General features: G+C 45.4%; 1 protein-coding gene across 1 annotated transcript in view; it reads right to left on the reverse strand.

Moving 5' to 3' along the window:
• Nucleotides 1–4,891: 4,891 nt before the first annotated feature.
• The window catches only part of LOC120845349 (arylsulfatase B-like), a 75,079-nt gene continuing 60,598 nt past the window's right edge, over nt 4,892–19,372 (reverse strand). Inside the window, exons 8-9 of the mRNA XM_042292854.1 lie at nt 18,600–19,045; nt 4,892–5,017 (exon numbers count right to left, since the gene is read on the reverse strand). Coding sequence (XP_042148788.1) covers nt 4,892–5,017; nt 18,600–19,045 — 572 coding nt within the window. The remainder of the gene's footprint in view (nt 5,018–18,599; nt 19,046–19,372) is intronic.

The following is a 19,372-nucleotide window of genomic DNA, read 5'->3' on the forward strand; positions in this document are numbered from 1 at the left end:
CGCATTGTGCACATCAAGACTCGGCAAGGGTGATCTCGAACGGGCCATCGTACTCGTCAGCGACTCCGACCGCACCTGCTACGCCAGTCCGATCAGCAGCGCCATGCACCCGCTGACGCCCACAATGATGATCAACATGTCGGACGAAATGTGAGAGGGGAGGGGAGGGGGGGAGTGTGGGCACTTTTGTGGCTCCCCAGCCCAGTTGCTGCCAGACGACGGTGCACAGGCGACGGACTTCCCCGCCTGGCGGCGAATTCAAGGTGGCCACGCCCACATCCCGCGCGCTGCCTTGATAAAATAAATAAGCGGCGCGCAAATAGTTGCTGTCCGGACTCAAGCGCTGCCGGTAACGATGTTAGTGTATTGATCGTCTCGTCCATGTTCATTTAAATGTATTTTCTTTTTTTTGAAACCGCTGGTTCCGTATTATTCCTCCAGGTCGGGTACGCATCAAGGCAAACCGACCACAATGTCTCAGTATATAGATGGGAGCTGTAGGTGTATACAAATTCTATATAGCTATACGGGATCCTGAATGCAGATACAGATCCTATACAGCTATACCCAATCCTGTTCTTGTGAATGTGGGTCCCGTATACGTGTAGAGGTTCCTGTATTCAATAGGCTCGTATAAAATTTATACAAACCCACGAGATATTTATGCGGGGTTTTTAAGAGGGAGCTAACATACCTCTGTAAAAAAAAATGCCAACTGTGAAGGCAGCTAGCTACCTTGACTTCTCCCAAAGTTTGCAAATTAAAAAAAAGAATATATATATATATATATATTGTTTACTTATTTTGTAAGACACGCCGATTTATTAGATCGTTATTTTCTCACCCTACTAAAAATATAATTTAGCTCCTGTACTAACGTAAGTGGGTTCATACCGACAACACTCTAGCCCTACCGGTCGCACGTTTGCCAATCGGGTCACCTCTCTGAGTCGTAACGGTCACCCGTTTGAGCATACCGGACGCCCATCTAGGCGAACGGGCCACTCGTTTGGGCGAATGGGTTACTTGTTTGGTCAAACGGGTCAATCCTTTGCGCACACGGGTCACTCGTCTGAGCAGGCGGGTCGCCCCTTTGTTGAAATGGGTGGCCATTTTGTACAAGCAGATGACCGGTGACCGTCAAACAGCAAAGATTTAACAAAACGGCTCCCCCGTTGAGCGGTGAACCCGTTTGATACTGAAGTGGAGAGAGGCGGCACACGGGCATTCCTGTTTCATCCGCATGCAGTCTCGAGAAAGCTGTTTTGAATGTCAGTGCACATGGCACCAGTGTAGGCATGAGCGACGACGTAGCTATCGCCACGCGAGAGCCGACTGCGCCAGGATTTAGCCGAGCGTGGTCGCTCTGCTGAAATGTGAGTGCGGCGCTCTCTAGCACTGTTAGCTTGCTGAAGAGACAAGACGCTGCTTTGTCTTCGAAAATATTTTGCACTTCGAGCGCCCGCGAAGCCGTTCAAACGCTCGGCTTACCTTACACTGCGTCTTTCATCAACGGTTCAACTCCAAAAGCTAGCCTTCGTGCAGCTGTCCGGTTTACTTGGTATTGCCAGCAGATTGGACGCTATGCGTATTCAAGGAGAATCGTGTCTCTGGTTACGGTCACGTGGCTATAGAGTCCAAGCCGGTGGTAAGAGAGCGAACGGCACCTGCCCGAAGGCCGCTGCTTGGTAGGCCACTCACATGGCATCCACTGCACTATTAATTTTGGGACGAACTCACAAAAAGATATATGTGCCAAATCATATCGCTGTTTCATTTTCGGGATGCTCCTTGAAGTTAAGGTTCTTGTGAGCGCACTCCCTTCCGACCTTGAAGGAGAGCCTTCTTTGCAGGCTGGGGAGGAGGAGGCAGGCGGAATGCTGGAGGGAGGGGGATGTTTCCTCCTCTCCTTTCCAGCAATTCATCTGCTTCCTCCTCCCCAGCCTTGCTTTCCCTCGCCTTCAACTCTTAGCTGCGTCTTATGGGGAATCCGTGCAACAACGGTTACCAGGTTGGGATATGAATAGCCAAATTTTGCCACTTTGTACTGCGTTTGGCGCCGACATTTGTTGGGTGGCTATGTGGCTTTTTTGAGGCTATTTCAAATCCTAACGCGGCAATGTTTTCTTTTTCTTAATTTAGAGTAGTTTTACAAATTCACTTCAGCATGAACAAGAGCATCAGTCCAACCTTTGCGGATTCCCCCTTTCAAGATGTAAGATCCGTGGGCGTGACGCAAGATCCTATTAACTCAAATAAGCTACCGTGACCTAGATTCAGCTCCGAAGACATCGTTTTTGTATTCATTGTGGTTTATCTTATGCTCCGAAGTCCTTTCGCCTTTCTACTGGCGTCTCATTTCTTAGAGTTTCTTATCATCTTTCTACGGGAGGCACCTTTTTCAAGGAGAAATAACACTAAAGGCAACTCAAGACATCTAGCACTTTTATGTTGTCAGATTACTCGAGATATACTGAATATATCAAAGGAGGCATTTCCGCGAAACATGGAAGTTTCTTAAAGCCCAATGAGCCATAACATTGGACACCAGATTTAGAACAATGAATAATCCGAACAAGGCCAACTTCGAAGCGCGGGAGGAGTCATGTTTTCCTTGCTGTCCGGGCTTTCCACCGCGCTCTTGACTCTGCCCATGTCGAATTCCGCCGTGGAGAGAGTATTCAGTCATTTGTACCTCATAAAGTCAGACCTAAGAAACAGGATGTACCTTCAAATTCTTTAAAACATCTTCTATGCAAACTACGCTTGCCTTGGGAATAACAAGTGCTGTAAGGACGTCAGCCCTGCTAACTACTTTTTTGCCTGTAGGAACAAGGAAATCATGTAGGAGGGGAGTCAACTGAGCACGAGGGAGTGTTTCATAACTACATGACCGTAAAAACGGGTGTGAAAAATTTTCGACTTATTAATATTTAAAATAAAACGTTTTCAATACATTTCCAGATGCCATAGATCTTTGCAGGCTGCACATAAAACGTAGAGATGCCGACGCTGTGCTTCGCCTTAAGCTTTTATATTCGAGCTCCTAATGTTGTGGGCTAAGTACATATCTTAATTATGGCTACATTTGGGCTAGATCGTCCGGCATTTGACAGTTTGAGCTAGAAACTACCTGGAAACTCTGTGTGTATTTCACTGGCAACGTGACAACGTATTCGAAGTGTACCAAAACTATCAGCAATCGAAAAGTCCTGCGCGTATGTCGGCAACAAGCGATTTCTTGAAACAAGTCAGAGGTTCTTGTGGTGGTTCGGTTCGGCAAATGACAGCTTGTGGAACATCGTGCTGAATCGTTCCCGAGCCTTTTCTTCTTGTTTCTATGTATTTGTGGTTGTTCCGCAGTGCCCATGTCGATATATATTTCGGATTACATCTTTGAAGTACGCTTTACTTTACCTGAAGTGCACGGCAACCTTATTTTTGGCAATGAATGAAAGTTCTTTTACGGAAAGTAATCCGGATTATCTATATAATTAGGCAGCCCCTATTTTCACGGCCGCGGGAGAATAATTTCCCCGTATTTCTTCCGGCAGTTGTCTCCCATTAGCTGGCTGAAATCATTAGACAGCTGCCGGTAGAATGCAGCTTGTAACTTTCTCATTCTCCCTGAATTTTATGGAGACACATTTCATAGAAAACTTCGCGAATACAGGTTTTATCGAAACGTTTCTTTGACACTAACATATCACAAACACTCGTTACGCGAAGTGCACGTTGGAGGAACATTTTTTCGCGTGCGTATCCCCGGCCGGCCGACCTGTCCACGCAGTTCCGCGGCGACACTCTGCGACGGTTCATTACAAAAATGTTAACTCACCTGGTCCGCCCTACATGCCATTTGCGGCAAGAGTCTGGGGTGACTTGTTACCAAAAAAGAGAACGCTAATCATAGCTGTCTATAAAACAATCTGTCAATGAAACAGTGTCAATTAAACTGTCTGTCAATATAACCTCGTTCGATGAACTGATTTTCACCCCCAGTGAGAGGCATCTGCCACTAGAAGTTTGAGGAAATTATTTTACCAGCTCCCAGGGGAATATACAATATCGCTTAGAATTACCCCGATTCTTGTTTTGCAATAATCGAAGCTGTATGAAAGCTTAGTAAAACTTCTTCACATTTCACAGATCGCTCGCACGTTTCTACTTGTCGACGAAATGAGCTGGATGTAATAACTTCTATGAGATTTGAGAATAATATTTTAGGTTTGTTATCCCGCCTATTTGCAGACACCTGCGCGAGGACATTTTCTTTGCGGGTTTTGCCCACGCTTTTATAGATTAATCAAATTTGATACGTCTTAAATTGGTTTGATATATTCAACCTTCCGGACGGTACTCATTTAGGCTAACAAATAACCTGCCCGAGTATTCAAAGGGCCCGTTCAAATCCGTGGGCACGTGCCATGTCGAACGGGCGCCCATATCAAGCGGGTACCGCATTTAACGGGAAACGCTTTAAACGGGTACCCGTATCCCGTAATCACGCTTGATCCGAACGGGTCGATTGGTTTTTAACCCGTTTCAATTTCAAATGACCTTTGTCAATAGGATAGTGCTCCTCTTAATACTAAAATATTAAAACGCCAAGCGACCAAAAGTATATCCAGCACAAATTAGTACAGTAAGAAGTGTTCAGTACACGTGTTATAAAAATATTCCTTCTTGCCAACAAAAACTCGACTGTCATGATGAACAATTTATTGTATATTTCGTGCATTAAGAATAGAAAAAAATCAACGAATATTTCAGTTCAATAACGTTATTACAAAAGCAACGGCAAGGACACAAATAAAAAAAGTGCACATTATCACGTTATTGGGAAGTTTGCTTCTTGCATCTTCGTAAAAAAAAAAGAAGAAAAAGGATGTCATTCCCAAGGCGCCCACAATCCGTGGTTGTATTTCGGCAGACCTCTAGGATCCATCGGTTTGTTGGCGGGGGGAATCATGGTTGCTTCGTAGGTTGCTAACTTCTTCCTTAGCTCATCAACTTCCTGCAAAAACACATATGCGTAAGGGTTTGTACACTCCTCGAAACGACAACAGAGGACCTCATATAAATTTTGGCTTCCTTTAGCAGGAGGACCTGCTAAAGGGAACCGGGATTTGAAATTTCATTTTATACGTGATTTCATACGTGATCTGAAATATAGGGGGTTAGTCAAGTCGGCGGACGTGTAGCGACAGCTCCTCCTACAAAAAGTCTGGGTTCAATGCCCAGTCTCGCCCATTTGGATTTGCATGAGCTCCGTACCGGCATGCAATCGTGTATCACTACTCCGTGGTGTGCACCTAAAAGACACCAGGCTAACAGATGTACTCCAGTTGGTAGTTTTTTTTATCTATAGCTAAAACACAAGACGCCGAATGAGGTTGACTAACTCCCAGCTGTACAAACATACATACAGTAATATTATTATTCTAAACAACTGGTGTGGCGGGAACGTATTACAAGTAGAGACGTCAGTGGTAGCGCATTACTTTAGTTTCTTTCTTCTTTACAAAACTAGCGTGCTGGTTTAAATCTGAAACGCTCATTGTGTAAAGTAATTTCGTTACTATTTATGTTGTTGTCCATAAACTACTTAAGTCATTGCTCACCACGTTTGAGTATAATTAATCACGTTTTGTGCTTTGTTTAAAGAGACAAGGCCCCATCGGGACCCCGCTATATCCATCATATTTCACAAATTAAGCATACAATTATAGTAAGCATTTTGTGCAAAAGTTTAATTCCTGTCGAAGTCTGTAGCTGCGGTTTAGCGCTGCCGAACCCAGAAAATCTTAAATGAAACCAAACTGATGTTCGTTAGGGATTGAAAGTAACGGTAATTTGTAACGGGCACAACATCGATAGAAAGCGCACATTTGGGAATAGCCATAAGCGGTATAAACTTCTTTTCAATGTAAAATTCTAAAAACACCGATGCCGTGTGAGCGAAAATTCTGTCGCAAAATGCCCAGAGTGCCCCCGAAAAAAAAAAAAAAAACACAAAACACTATACAGAGTTAGCTTCACTGAAAAAAAAAATGAAAGCCGTTCACAACTCCTTGTAACGCCGAATTAGAGCGCAGCTCTTGAGGAGGAGGAGGGAAGGGTACTGAGGGGAAGGTATACCCTAGTATACCCCTTCTCCCCCTCCTCACCTTCTCATACTGCCTGCTACCCTTCCCTACAAGTGGCGAAGGCGTCGCCGTCGTCGTCGGCGTAATCGTGACGTTACGGGACCCTCGTGACCTCACGGGGGTCACGTGACCTCACGGTTACGCCGACGGCGACGGCGACGGCAACGCTGCTCAAGCCGGAAACGGGCGCCTAAGAGCTCCGCTCTGAAACAAACTACGCATCGCCTAAAGCTCAATTTCCGTACAAATGTGGCTCTAATGGTCCGGACCATATTTCAGCTTCAATGCTTGCTGTTTTCTGTATGATTAAGCTACTTTCAACATTTACCAATGCGCCGAGAAACTGAAGAAGAGAAGGAGACGGCAGCGCATGGGGGGATCTCAGAACGCCGAGTTCTTTGTTGGTATGATTAATGTGCGAACCTAAAGCTAGCTGCCTTTATCTCCACTGCACGCGTCAAAGGCGTCAGAACGCCGGCGTCCGACGTTTGGCTCTCGCATTCGAGCACGTTCGATGAGTGCAGTGACGACGAAAGTCATTAGCGTCAGGTCTGTCAACAAATCAGTCCAACCAGAGCTCGGCATTTTGAGATCCCCGTGCGCTCTCATCTCCTTCCCTCCCTCAGTCTACAAAAGCATAGGAAACATGACGGCCGTCGAAGCCCAGGAATGCATGGAATGGCCTCAACGACCGGGTACGGGCCGCATTTTGCTATTGAAACTTTTAAAAACCACCTAAAACATGTGATAAGATAACGGCTGCTTATAACAAATTGGCCTCCGGTCCTGGCCGGAAGGGCTACAATTTGGCGGAAACTGCGTGTGGGGAGGCCCAGTTTTTTCTTTTTTTTTTTTTTTTGTCAAAAATTTTGCAAACGTTTTTTGGGGATGCTCTCGACGCTAGCCCGCGGTGAATATATTAAATGTAACTCAGTAAAGAATATACGTAATATATCAGTGCATGAAGATGCGCGTCTGCCTAGGAAAAGCTCGATACTTGCTGATCACAGTCACAACTCTCGGATGAAGTCAGCGCGGTTAGCAGTGTATCGTAATGTTTCAATATGTTTCGCTACTTACTATATTCAGTGGCGTAGCCAAGAGGGGGAGGGGTCGACTAAGAAGCCTGAGACCGCTTTCAACCCGTACCAATCGGGTCTCCTGCCTCCCTTTTCACCATTTTGACATACTAAAAAAAGCGAGCATCTTTCGTATTGCTTCCGTACTTCACATCTGGAATTTCGCGTGCTGTATCGGGCCCTGCATATCCTCGGATTACCCGCGGATTTCGGAAGCAAACGGGCGGATGCGGATAAAAATTAGACAAATTTTGACGGATTGCTGATGGGATGCGGATGTCAGGGGCTGTTAATGCGGATATTAGCGGATCCTGATCTAAATTTCTGCCCTGTGGCATTCAGTTCGCCGACTGACGTTCCATGTACAGATCGTTTCGTCAACATGCGACATGTTCGAAAAGCTTCTCGTGTTTTTGCACCCAAAAACCTAAGACGTTTCGTCGCACACAACCCTGCTATTTTTGAAACAAACTTTTTGCGTCTCGCCTGGATTACAGGGGGGAGGAGGGCACGGTTTGGTTAAGCACGTCTTAGTGAATCGCACGCTAGCTTTTAGCGGCTTAGTGAAGAAATGCGTTGTCGACAAAACATCTTAGCCGCATGTGCCCACAAAACGCACAGCGTCGACAAAGCGTGTGTCCACGAAATTTATGTTCATGAAAATTTGTTCGCAAAACGTTTTTTTACAAAACGCGCTTCGAAGAAACGATAGGAATCCTAGGAAAGATCTGACTCTCACTGAAGGTCGCTTCAGCCAAAGCGTTGCCTCTCTCCAAAAATGTTATCTATAGAAAAAGTAAAGAATGCAGGGCTTTAATCGTCTCGAGAAAGCTAGTTCATTGGTAAGAAAGAGCGAAAATTTTCTCCAGGCAAGGAAAACCTCAAACGTAGAAGTCACGACAAAGTAGAAGAAACCTCCCCCTTTCCGCAAAGTAGTGTGGCCATGATTCCAAGAACAAAAGTGCCTCGACCGCGAGCGCGACCTTGTGGCGCCACGGTTCGTAAAGCTTCAGAATCAGCAGCGCACGTACATAGGCAGCCCATAAACTGCCTGTGTGTTTCTTTTTTGTATGCTCAGAGTCCTAGTCAAAAAGTCTGATAGTTCATATCCGTCCAACTACGACGCCAGGGCGTCGTAGCCGAACGAATATCAATCTCTCTTACTTTTCAATTGTTTGACAGAACCAAAATGCCCTAATTTAGAACGCCTTCTTAAATTTTATGTTTCAAAAGTACGCGTCTGCATAAAATATATGTTACAAAGTAGAAAAAAATATATATCCTTTTTGTACGCTTCTTCTGGGCAGTGTCGCAGACTCCGAGGACGGTCACATAACTGAGATCATTTTACCTTCGACGCGCAGTGCCTCGGGAAGGCTGATCGCTTTTAATATGAATGCAATGAAACTGATAATGATAAAATGACATCCCCTTTGTATGGAGATCAGACGATTTCTTTGTGCAAAGATAAGCAAACAACCTAAAAAGTGCTATTAGTATTTTTGTTCTTCACTCACGCTTGATGTTATGATATACAATGAATGCCTGGACTGAGTCGGATGTGGTTCAACATTTTGCGGATGCGGCTCGGATACGGATACAAAGTCTGCGGATGCGGAACGGACGCGGATAATCAAACTGTTGTCCGCGCAGGGCTACAGTATCGCCGACGTGTGGCGATTGAGTGTTCTTTCGCAGTCAACTTCCGACTCGTTTGAGCAGCTCGGGCGGCTCGGGCCAACAGTACCTATTAGTAGCTATACCAGCCTTAAGTTGACAGTGCGGTGGAAGCTTTGTGCTCATTGAACCAGTCGTCGTATATCCATTTTTTGCATCAAGGGATCACACGGCAGAGCTAAGGAGAGGCGCCCAGAGCGCACTCTTTTTACTCCTCTTTCGCGCGACGCGGGCCTCTTAGCGCTCTCCGTTTTTACCAGTTCTGAAGTCCTCACGCAACCCCCCCTACCTCCCACCACAGCTCTAGCATCTCAGTATCCCCCCTCCCATTTCCCCGGCCCCTCATCGCCGGGACACATTCAGCTTTGCTCTAAAGAAATGCGTTGTGCCATAGAAACCAGATTGCCTAAAAGTAACAACATGCTCGGTCGATGAGAGGACCGACGAGACGGTCAGCTGTTTGTTTTGCTTCTTGACATTAAAAAGATCAGAGCTTTGCCAACGTGTAGGTGGAGCCAGCAGTTTGAACTTGTTACCAATCCGTAACCATGCCGCGCTTGTAGTGGTTGCACGGCCGAACCCTTTCCAGCTTTTCAACCGAGCCGGTCTGACTGCGGTACAAGTTAAAGCTTTGCTTAAAAGTTATTCAGTATAAAAGAAAAATATTACGTTTTGAACGTAAATAACATTTCTATAGTCACATTATAGAAATACCTTAAACGGTTCTTGGAGCAAGGAAGTTTTGAAATGATATCTTTTCGAAGTTCTACAGACACCAATTCCTCAGCAACGTATTTAGGGTACGTGCCCGTCCGCGCTAGCGCACCGACATCAATATTTAAAATTACATTGTTGAATTATCTGTGTTTGCGTTCCATATAAAATTATATTGTAATGTGTTATTCAGTTTTCAACTCGTTTAACATGATGATACTGGAGTCCGAAGTAAAACTTAGTTTTCAACAATTTGACGGGGCTACGAGCCTTCCTTGGCGAGTTCATAAACGGTAAAAAATATACCATTGAAAAGTTACAACCCCCCCCCCCCCCTTTCCTCCCGGGAGCATGGTAAATCGCGCACTCCAAGCAGAAATGAATGCAGCAAAAGGATAATTTATTGAAGTAACAGTCTGGAATAGCGCCAGGACTGTGAAATATTCTTAGCCTCTATACGCTTTGGTTGCCAATGAATACTTGTAGGAGCAGTATACTATAGATGTCCTCAGGCCAGTATTGATGTCCTACAGAGCTTATTCGTGTTTCTTCTAACTAAAACCAAGCAATCTTCACGTATAGTAATGGCCGATAATTTTAATATGCCAGATACAGATTGGAATTGCGTGATGATCAATGGGGTATCCAATCAGTCTAGGCTTCCTGTTGATATTTCCTTTAGTAATAATTTAAGTCAAGAGGTCAAGAGTGCCACACGTGTGTCAAATGGTAGGGAATCCTTGCTTGATCTCGTACTTTCATCTGAAGTTGTTACAATCAGTATTCTTGATGTATCAATCGCGGATGGCATATCTGACCATGCAGTAGTCGTATGTGACCTATCTGCACCGCAGCATGCGCAAAATAAAATTGAAGCAAAATTTTATCGTGATTTCAACAGGGTGAATGATATCGATATTATAGATTTCTTGGAGGTAGCTCTAGACAGATTTCCTGTGTTCTACAATGCGAACCCGGACTCAGTAGATAAGCTTTGGCTCTTTTTTAAGCAAGTCATCCTTACATGAATTGATAAGTTTATTCCAGAGCGACCGGCAAAAAGGAACAGGCACAATCCATGGGTGACGCGCAACGTTTTATATTTAAAACGCAAGATAAAACGAGTAGATAGGTTCCTACCAAATTCAAAATTAATGCTTCCTCCTCTTCGCCAAGAGCTAGGCACCCTTGTGCGCACATCTGAATATCAATGCTTTAATGTCACGATGCACAACTCCCTCATAGAAAATTCAAGAAAGTTCTAGGCTAATATAACAAAAAAGAAAGTGTGATGATGATTAAGGAGCTTATTCACAGCGGGCAGACGTTTTCCGATGAAGCGAGCATCGCAAGTGAGCTTAATTATTTTTTCTCTTCTGTCTCCACCTTTGATAACTGTATGCTACCTTCATTTAATGATGACAGTTGTGGAATCAGTGACTTTCTGGTTTCTACAAGCGGTACTTTTAGCAGTCTTTTGCAATAAGACACTGGAAAGTCGAGTGGCCCAAATGGAATTCCTTATTAAAAAAACAACGTGCATAACACACGAACAAAGAGAAGAGAACACACAGGACGAGGCGCTGTCCGTGTGTTATTCGCGCTGTTTTTCAGTATGGATTATTACCAACTAGCTCAACTTTCCATTCTAGTAAAATAGAATTCCTAACGCTTTCTTACGAGGGTACGCTGAATGGTGTTCCACGTTTATTTACGGCATTAACTCTCGCAGTTTAAAAACTTGTGACGTGCCTCAAGTTTGGAAAGTAGTCAAGGTTGGTCCATATATCTAAAAGTTGAGAAAATAAAGTGTTTGCAATAACAGACTAGTGTCAATGTTGAGTACATGTAGTAACGTTCTTGAATCGTTACTGACATGAAACACTCTTAGTAAATTATCAATACGGGCTCCGAATAGGCTTTTCGACAATGACACAACTGCTTTATTCGGTCTACAATTTTGGTTGAGTGATTGATAACAATGGTCAAGTAGACACTGTCTTCTTAAAATTTTCAAAGGTATTCAAGAGGGTTTCGCATCGCAAATTACTGCGTCAATTGAAGCAAGTGTTCGGCAACGATCGCCTACTGATGTTCATAGAGTCGTACCGTACAAATCGTAAACAGTTTGTGTGTGTGGGCAATGCTGAATCAAAAAAGTTACCGTTTCTTTCTGGAATGCCCCAGGGCTCGGTACTCGGACCGTGACTCTTTTTTTTTTTATCAATGAACTGCGAGTTGATAATCCCTCGATACAGTACCGACTTTTTTGCTGATGATTGTGTATTGTTTTCAAATATATCTTGTGTATCTAACCAAGAATGCTTAGGAGAGAGTGTTAAATCGATTTCTTTGTGGAATCAAAAATGGCGAAGGAATCCGAATGTCAAGAAATATGTGAAGATGTACGTTGCGCTAAAGAAAGTGCCTATCTTTTTTATTTTCGATTTATTCAAATGCCTTAGAAGTAGGTAATGAATACAAGTGTCTGGGTGTTACTATCACTTCCATCTTAAGTTAGGATAGTCATACTGAACAGATTATTACAAAAGCTTCAAGTAAACTGGGGTCGCTACGTAGGAAAATGTGTCACTGCACTCCTGCGACAAAGCTGACCGCCTATAAATGGCTGATTCGTCCTTTGCTGGAATATGCTGACACTGTATGGGACCCGCACTCGCAATCGCTGATTGACCAATTGGAAGGCCTTAAAGAAAACCTCTTAGGTTCATTTACAGCCGACACGGCAAAGATTCAGACGTGTCGCCGTTGTACACCGCCTCCAGAGTGTCTATACTATCATGTCGAAGGAAAGTAAAGCGTTTGAGATTTTTTCATAATATAACTTATTATAAAGCTGGTTTAAAGTTTGATGATTATTTGCAGTATAACGCGAGTCGGGATGCGAGGCAGAAGCACCAGATTTGCTGCTTGAGTTCAGCTGTAAAGGTATGTTTTTAAATACTCCTTTTTTCCTCGTTCTGTTTGCGAGTGGAATGAGTTACCCCCAAGTGTGACCCCGATTGCCTCTACCGCTTTATTTGCGAGTGCAGTTGATACATTTTTTGTCACCAATTACTAAGCCACTTGTTAATTGTTGTGTTCATTCGACTCATTGATGGTTTCTGATGTTGTCTTATCATGCCTTGGCCCTCAAAAGTTGGCCAGCAGTATTCTCAAATAAATAAATGAATATGTGAAAAAAATATACATGCACTCAATGCACTATATGTGAAATAAAAAAATAAGTACTATCAATACAAATGATTAGAAATTAATTAAATATAAGGTCTTGAACAGCTATCACTGCTTTGGACAGGGCGTAATTCTATATCATAATTTACAGATGCTGTATACAGTCGTTACATCGAATGACGTATTTGACACGACGTCGCAGGTTCGATTCACCTGGGTAAAACCAAAATGGACAGTGTGTACAGCATTTCACCGTACGGTAAAAATCCCTGGTGGTCTAAGCTAATCCGTGGAGGTCCTATTCGGCCAAGCCTTTGTTCGGCGTGTGAAAACCCCTAAACTTGATTTTTGAAGATTGAACAACAGTTCACGGACCTCAATGTTTCGATGCACATTCAGGAGAGCCAGTTCTAGCAATCCGTGGTTTGAAGTCGAAGACCTCAAATACGTCTTCAAGTGACGCAGAGAGGAGAACGAGCGCTCCGCTTCTGTTGTAGTTACAGGCAAAGTTGCGAGAATTTTAAGGAGACGGTGAACGTTTGGAAACAAAACCTCCGGAAAAGTGCGACAGCCTGTGACGCACATCTGGCGGGCGTTTTGTTTTTCGTCCTCCTGCACTTAGCCGCCCATACAAGCAGTTCCCCTTGCATTTCCGAAATCGAAACAAGGCTCAAGCACACGGCTGAAACCAGCTCAGCGTCAGGAGGATCGACAACGCAAGAGGGTTTTTCTGGTAAAGGAGAAGAAAGCAATTCCAAACTGCTCTGCTGCTTTTTCAACCGTTCGTCTAACTGGGTGATCACGTGATTCACGAAGGGAAGGAAAAGTGAAAGTTTAAAATAGTCCTCCGCGTCGGTAGCCGGACTGTTCTGGCGGACGCGCTGCCGGCTCGTGATTCGCAGCATTCGAATCTCCACATTTGCTGCCTCGGCCATGCTTACGGTGGCTTGGACTACCGCGGAAAAGCAGGATTGACGTAGCTCTTGCACAGCGGCCTCGACGTTATCGACATGACTGATGGCGCCGCTTACGTCGAGCGTGGTTGTTTGGAGCTGCCTGGAGAGCGACAACGTCAACGAAAAGCACCTCCGCGATGATGTTATTGCTGACAATAAACGTTGGCGTCACAATACATGCCAGTAATTGATGGGCATTTGCAGACGCCTCGTCACCACCAGCGTTATGCTGCAGAATCTCAAGTGACAACACAACAGCTTCGTAGAGCTTGACAAATGTTTGAACGGCCTCGTGGCGTTAAACTCAACGGGTTTTACACAGCGCTAAAAGTCGCCGCTTCGTCGTTTCAGGGTGCAGCTCCCTCATATTTTCCTTGAGCATTGCTGACCTACGAGCAGATCTTCTAAATAACACACAGACTTCCTGCACCACACTCAACGCGTTACGCATCTTGACGACACTGCACGAACACCAAAGCGCCACGTTGAGCGAGTGATTTGCGCAGTGCATATGGAGAGCTCCGCGGGGTGCTCCCGTTGGATCACAGTGGACCCCGTTAGGCGGCCGGACATTTTGGCCACACCATCATATCCTCGGCCGCACAAATAGGTGGCGTCGAAACCTTTGTCCCTAAGAAACGCCATAAGGGTCGAAGAGAGTTTTTGTCCAGGCAGATTTGTCACCTCTACGAATGCCAGGAAGTCTTTTTGTAGCTTGTCGTCCAGCAGGTACCGCACACAGACAGACATCTGCTCGGTTCCAGAAAAGCGTACCCCATCGTCAATTTTACAAGATTTACAACAGACTTACGCTTTCTTTCAATGTTTACACTGAAATGCATATAATGACTCTAGTAGCTACCGAGCATTCTGTACAGCAAGCCCCTGCCACCCAGCTGGTAGAATTGCGTCATCTTATAGCTATCTCGAGAAAACGATCGGCGCGCCGTCGACGAAGACAACGAAAAAGATCGTGCACCGAGGAGCTAACGTAGCCTTCGGTGCGCTGACCGTAAAGTAAAAACAAAACCCGCTGCATGCGGATTTCACTCTCTTCCGCCTCCTTCTGCAACCACGTGAGGAAAAAATGTGTTGTCTTCCACCGGGGTAGCGACGAAGAGCTTCACCGTGGCGGCGGCGACGAAGGCGCCGCGAGAATAGGAGCTGCGGGCGTCTCGCAAATCTCGTGCTCGAAACGCGTTGGGCGCGGAAGACTACGCGGCCAACGCGTTTCGACCGGGCAAGCACGACGACTGCCGGGGCTGTGCTGTGACCAGCGCGTCAAAATGCTTTCGACGGCGTCGCCCCTTCGGACCTCAGAAGACTCATTGGGAGGAGATTGCGGACCATTGCACGGGTCCCGGTGAATATTGGACTTCGTGAACTTGCTTTCGTAGCGAGTCTCAAAGGCGTTTTGTTAATCTCTCTCGTTTGTATTCACGTTGTAGGTTCTTAATTTATTCCCTTGTGTTGTCGATTTTCGTAACATGGCCAGAAGTTTAGTTACTTTGCCCTGCATTTGACTTTGCCTTGTATTCGGGGCTCTTTCTCGTTCTCTACGCCGGTGGAAGCTGAGCATTGAATGCCCACCGACTCGTCACTGGTAACCGGCAAAGGATACGTTCCTCGGCGGAATATGGCGGTTGTAACAGTGTCCACTGTTGGGTATCGGACCGTACGCCTAGAGGGAAGACATGCCGTTTCATCGCTTTTGGACTTAGTTTACAGCGAAGCAAGCAAAAAACCCGGGAATATTTGAAAGCTTTTTTTTTTTTGTATTTTTCGTCGTCGCCCTTACCTACTACGTACCCTCCTGCACTGACCGTTGGCTACTTTTTTACTTAAAAATTATAAGTGCTATATCTTGCGTGACTCGTGCTGCACCAAACTTTCCTGATGGCTTTCGCTAGAGCAATTTCAGTCGGTAGTTCTACATTGTTTAAGAGATGCGTGCCGGAGAGCTCTTTAGTTGGAAATGAAGTACAAACAATATTATTAAGATTTCTTAACCAAAATGTCTGTTGTTTTGTCCGCAAGCAAAGAGAAGCACTTCGCACTTTTTACTCGACTTACGATAGTCTGCTGAACCAGCGTGCTGCTCGCCAGCGAGATATCGTTTTGTATTTGTGGGCTCAGGTACGCCGTGTTTCCTGGTGCTGTCTCCAGGTGATCTCTGGGGCGGTCGTCCCCGCTGCGAATTTTCAAGCACACCAATGAAAGAGAGTTGCCGTAATTTTCGAGAGGGTTCTCCAGAGCGAGCGGTCCGGCGTCACGGTGTCCTCTTATCGCTATGCCTTGCCTCCCGCAAAATAATACTTTTATAATTGGCATTAGCTTCTTCTGGTTGGTGTGCCTCTGCACGCCGTGCAGAAAATTTCATATTTCTTCTGACTGACTCTCCTTCCACGGCTTGTATTAATTTGTCGGCGTCGAGATCGGCCGTCTTGTTGTGTTTGGACTCGCTGTATGCTTTGAAGGTCTCTAATGCACTCGTTCAACTCACAAAGGAAGTGAGCACCGAGCCGCCGAGTTTCTCGTGGCTCCCTTTTCCCGAACATTCCTGCCCAAAGAGGACACAAACCTTGGCACCTCGAGTATACCAACCAGGGGTACTCTTCTGTCCATTGAGTCTGGAATTTCGGCTTGAGTTTTCCCAGTGTAGGGAAACAATACTTCCTGCCAGGCTTCCAGGGGTTCATGAGCAATCAGCGCCTTTTCTCGTCGTCCTTGATCTTCTGACGTTTTGGACCGGTCAGGACGCACAGTCCAATGTCATTATTGGAAACATTGCGTGCCTCGCCCACGACGTCATCGCAAAAGGTGGATTTAGGACACGCTGCTTTGTGGGTCATTATTTCTGCTGTGGACGTAGGAGCATCGAGAGTAGCAGAACCACTTTCTCTTCTGAAAAAATGGTCCAGCATTACCTTTGGCCGCTTCGCTGAAGCCATCCTTGAAGAACCTTGCGTCAGCACAGAGTGGTTTAGAATCTCTACCGAAGCTGCGATGAGCGGTGCGTCCGTTGGATCTAAAAAGCCTGGAGCCCTCTCCAGATGCCTCTCCAGCGGCTCCGGACAGGAAAGGAGGAGCGACAGCGGGAGAAACAAAGCCATACCCAAAAATCCGAAGATCCAAAGACAGAGTCTGATTGGCCGAAGCATTAGCGCGAAAGTTAGCACGCCGAAGAGCAGCGTACCTTTCCGCGCAGTAACGCACGCACGGGCGCGGGATCTGCTCCGGCGGAGCTTCCCCCATGGCCCGCGCACATGCACTCACAGACACGCGCCTCTAGTTTGCTTGCCGACGGCGATCGGAGTTCCTTTCGCTGTACACCACCTAGCGAAATCAATTCTTTTTTATGTGGTTCGTGGATATTGCAGTGTATATAGTCTAATAAGAAGGGTGATGATTGACAAGTACAGCCACGAGTAACAAAGAAAATGAGGACTGGAGGGGAGGGTAATATTTTTTTGCGCGACGCAAAAAGAGAGCCGAAAGGAAAAGAGCTGTCGCGAAATTGGGCCAGGAGCGGTAATTCAACCCGCAAGCTCTCTCAGTCCGGTGCAATGCCTTAACGGCTAAGGCGCAGTATGGACCGACAAAGGTTGTGAATTCCTGGCGCATTTTTTCGCAAACTGTTCCCCTTTTGCCCTTAATAAAAAAGAAATGGAAAAGTCACCCTCTCCACCTTTCATTTTATATTGCGGGACTCGCAAGCCGTGGCTTCACTCTACGGTCAAGACCTGAAAAGCGGTCCCCGCTTGCAACGTCGTCAAATTAATCTACGTTAGTAGAAGAAATCGTCTTTCAAAGCATATCCAGGGTGTCGCAGCTATCTCAAAGTAAGCTAAAGAAAACGGAATGCTCTTGGCGAATGAAGCTAACTGTTCGCTTTGAGCACTCGTCTTGACGCGGAGACAAAAAGACAGTGTCGGGGGGTCAGTATCTTGGAGCGGGAGGAGGAAGCTGTAACCCCCCCCCCCCCCCCCCCCCCGCCCTCCGAAATAAGATCCTGGCTACGCCACTGATTATATGAGTCCTAAGCAGATAAATGTGCAGCAGACGGGTACTGAAGATCACGCTCGGAACAAATCATTTCGTGACGAGGATTCAACATCGTTCATAGACAGGCGCCGAAAAACACAAGGACAAGAACAGACGTAAACACTGGCGCTTACTGTGTTTACGTCCTTTCCTGTCCTTGTGTTTTTCGGTGCCTGTCTACGATCATGTACCAACGTGCCCAAATCGCCACATTAATGCAGGAATTAACAACAGCATCTCCCTTGGCGCTTACAATTCGCTTAATTTTAGTATGTTATGGCTTTGTACGTTCTACAGGAAGACACCCTGTTCAATCCCTGTGTTTAAAGCGAAAGGTTTAAAATTTTAAAGAGAAGTATGTCTGGCGTATTCCAAAATGCTCTTTTATGGAAAAAAACAGAGAGCATTCCAGGCCGGATGGTCTGCTAAGCAGATCACACCTTGCCCTATGTTTTTCTCTAACTCTTCCTTTCCAGACACTTCAATTAGCTTAGCCTTCGTGTAAGACATAATGTATTTTTCCTGATTAAAATATGTATATAACAAATTGTGCCACTTCTTTTTGTATTATTTATCTAATATAACTTAGATTACGCTCATAACAGGCTCGCATATATAAACATTTAAAATAAAATCGGAACAAAACCTAATTTTTTAAAGATATGGCAGAGAAACGCATCAAATAAATGAGTAAGAAATCAGCTGCGTTGTATACTGCATAAGGCGTAAGTCCACGGCAGTCCATTCGCCGTCTATTTTTTTACATTCCTTATGACTTATCTTACCGTCGCATTGACAGCTGCCAAATTTTCAAGCTCACAGGGATCCCGTTGAATGTCGAAGTAGTAGGGGGAACTGTTGGCGACGAAATTGCTTCCCGGGTTGTACTGAGAGCAGTTCACCACTACCTCTTGACGCCAATTAGGCCTAATTGACAGTTTCTCAACCTTGTAGAAGTCCCTGAGCACTGTTCCGGTGCGAGACTTCAGCATCATTTCGTCCAGGCCTTCAACGGGTCGTGTGCCTCCTGGAACTTCGCTGCGATGATATCTTAATTCGTCAGGGAAGGTGGAGGTGAGAAACACCTTACGATTTCCCACGATTAACGCCGAGGAATTAGCGGCCGAGTCAATGTTGAGAAGGATCTCATGGCGCGGAGAAGGCAGGTCCTCACAAAGCGCTTCCCACATGTCTATTCCGTCAATGACACCTAGCCTTGACACATCTCCTCCTGAAAGGATGAAAATATCAAAGATATTAGAGGTTCCTTAAAGGAACGCTAGCGTGAGGATAACTTTAAAGACGTTTATTGTCATGACCTTGCTGCTGAACACTTTTCTTCCAAGTAAAGTTGTTTACAGAGCTGCGTTTTTGCAAGTGCGACTTGGATAGCGCAGCATATAATTTTTGAAGTTAGCAACAGCACATGCACTTAAAACATTTCCCGTGGCAATGCACGGATTGTGAAATATTCCGAAATGATCCAATTTGATTTCTCTATTGCTATTATTTAAACTTCATGTCCTTTGAACTGGAATTGTATGAAGTAAAGGAAAAT

The sequence above is a fragment of the Ixodes scapularis genome, unplaced genomic scaffold (assembly GCF_016920785.2).
Source record: "Ixodes scapularis isolate PalLabHiFi unplaced genomic scaffold, ASM1692078v2 PGA_scaffold3__209_contigs__length_174095766, whole genome shotgun sequence".
Classification (NCBI taxonomy): Eukaryota; Metazoa; Arthropoda; class Arachnida; order Ixodida; family Ixodidae; genus Ixodes; species Ixodes scapularis.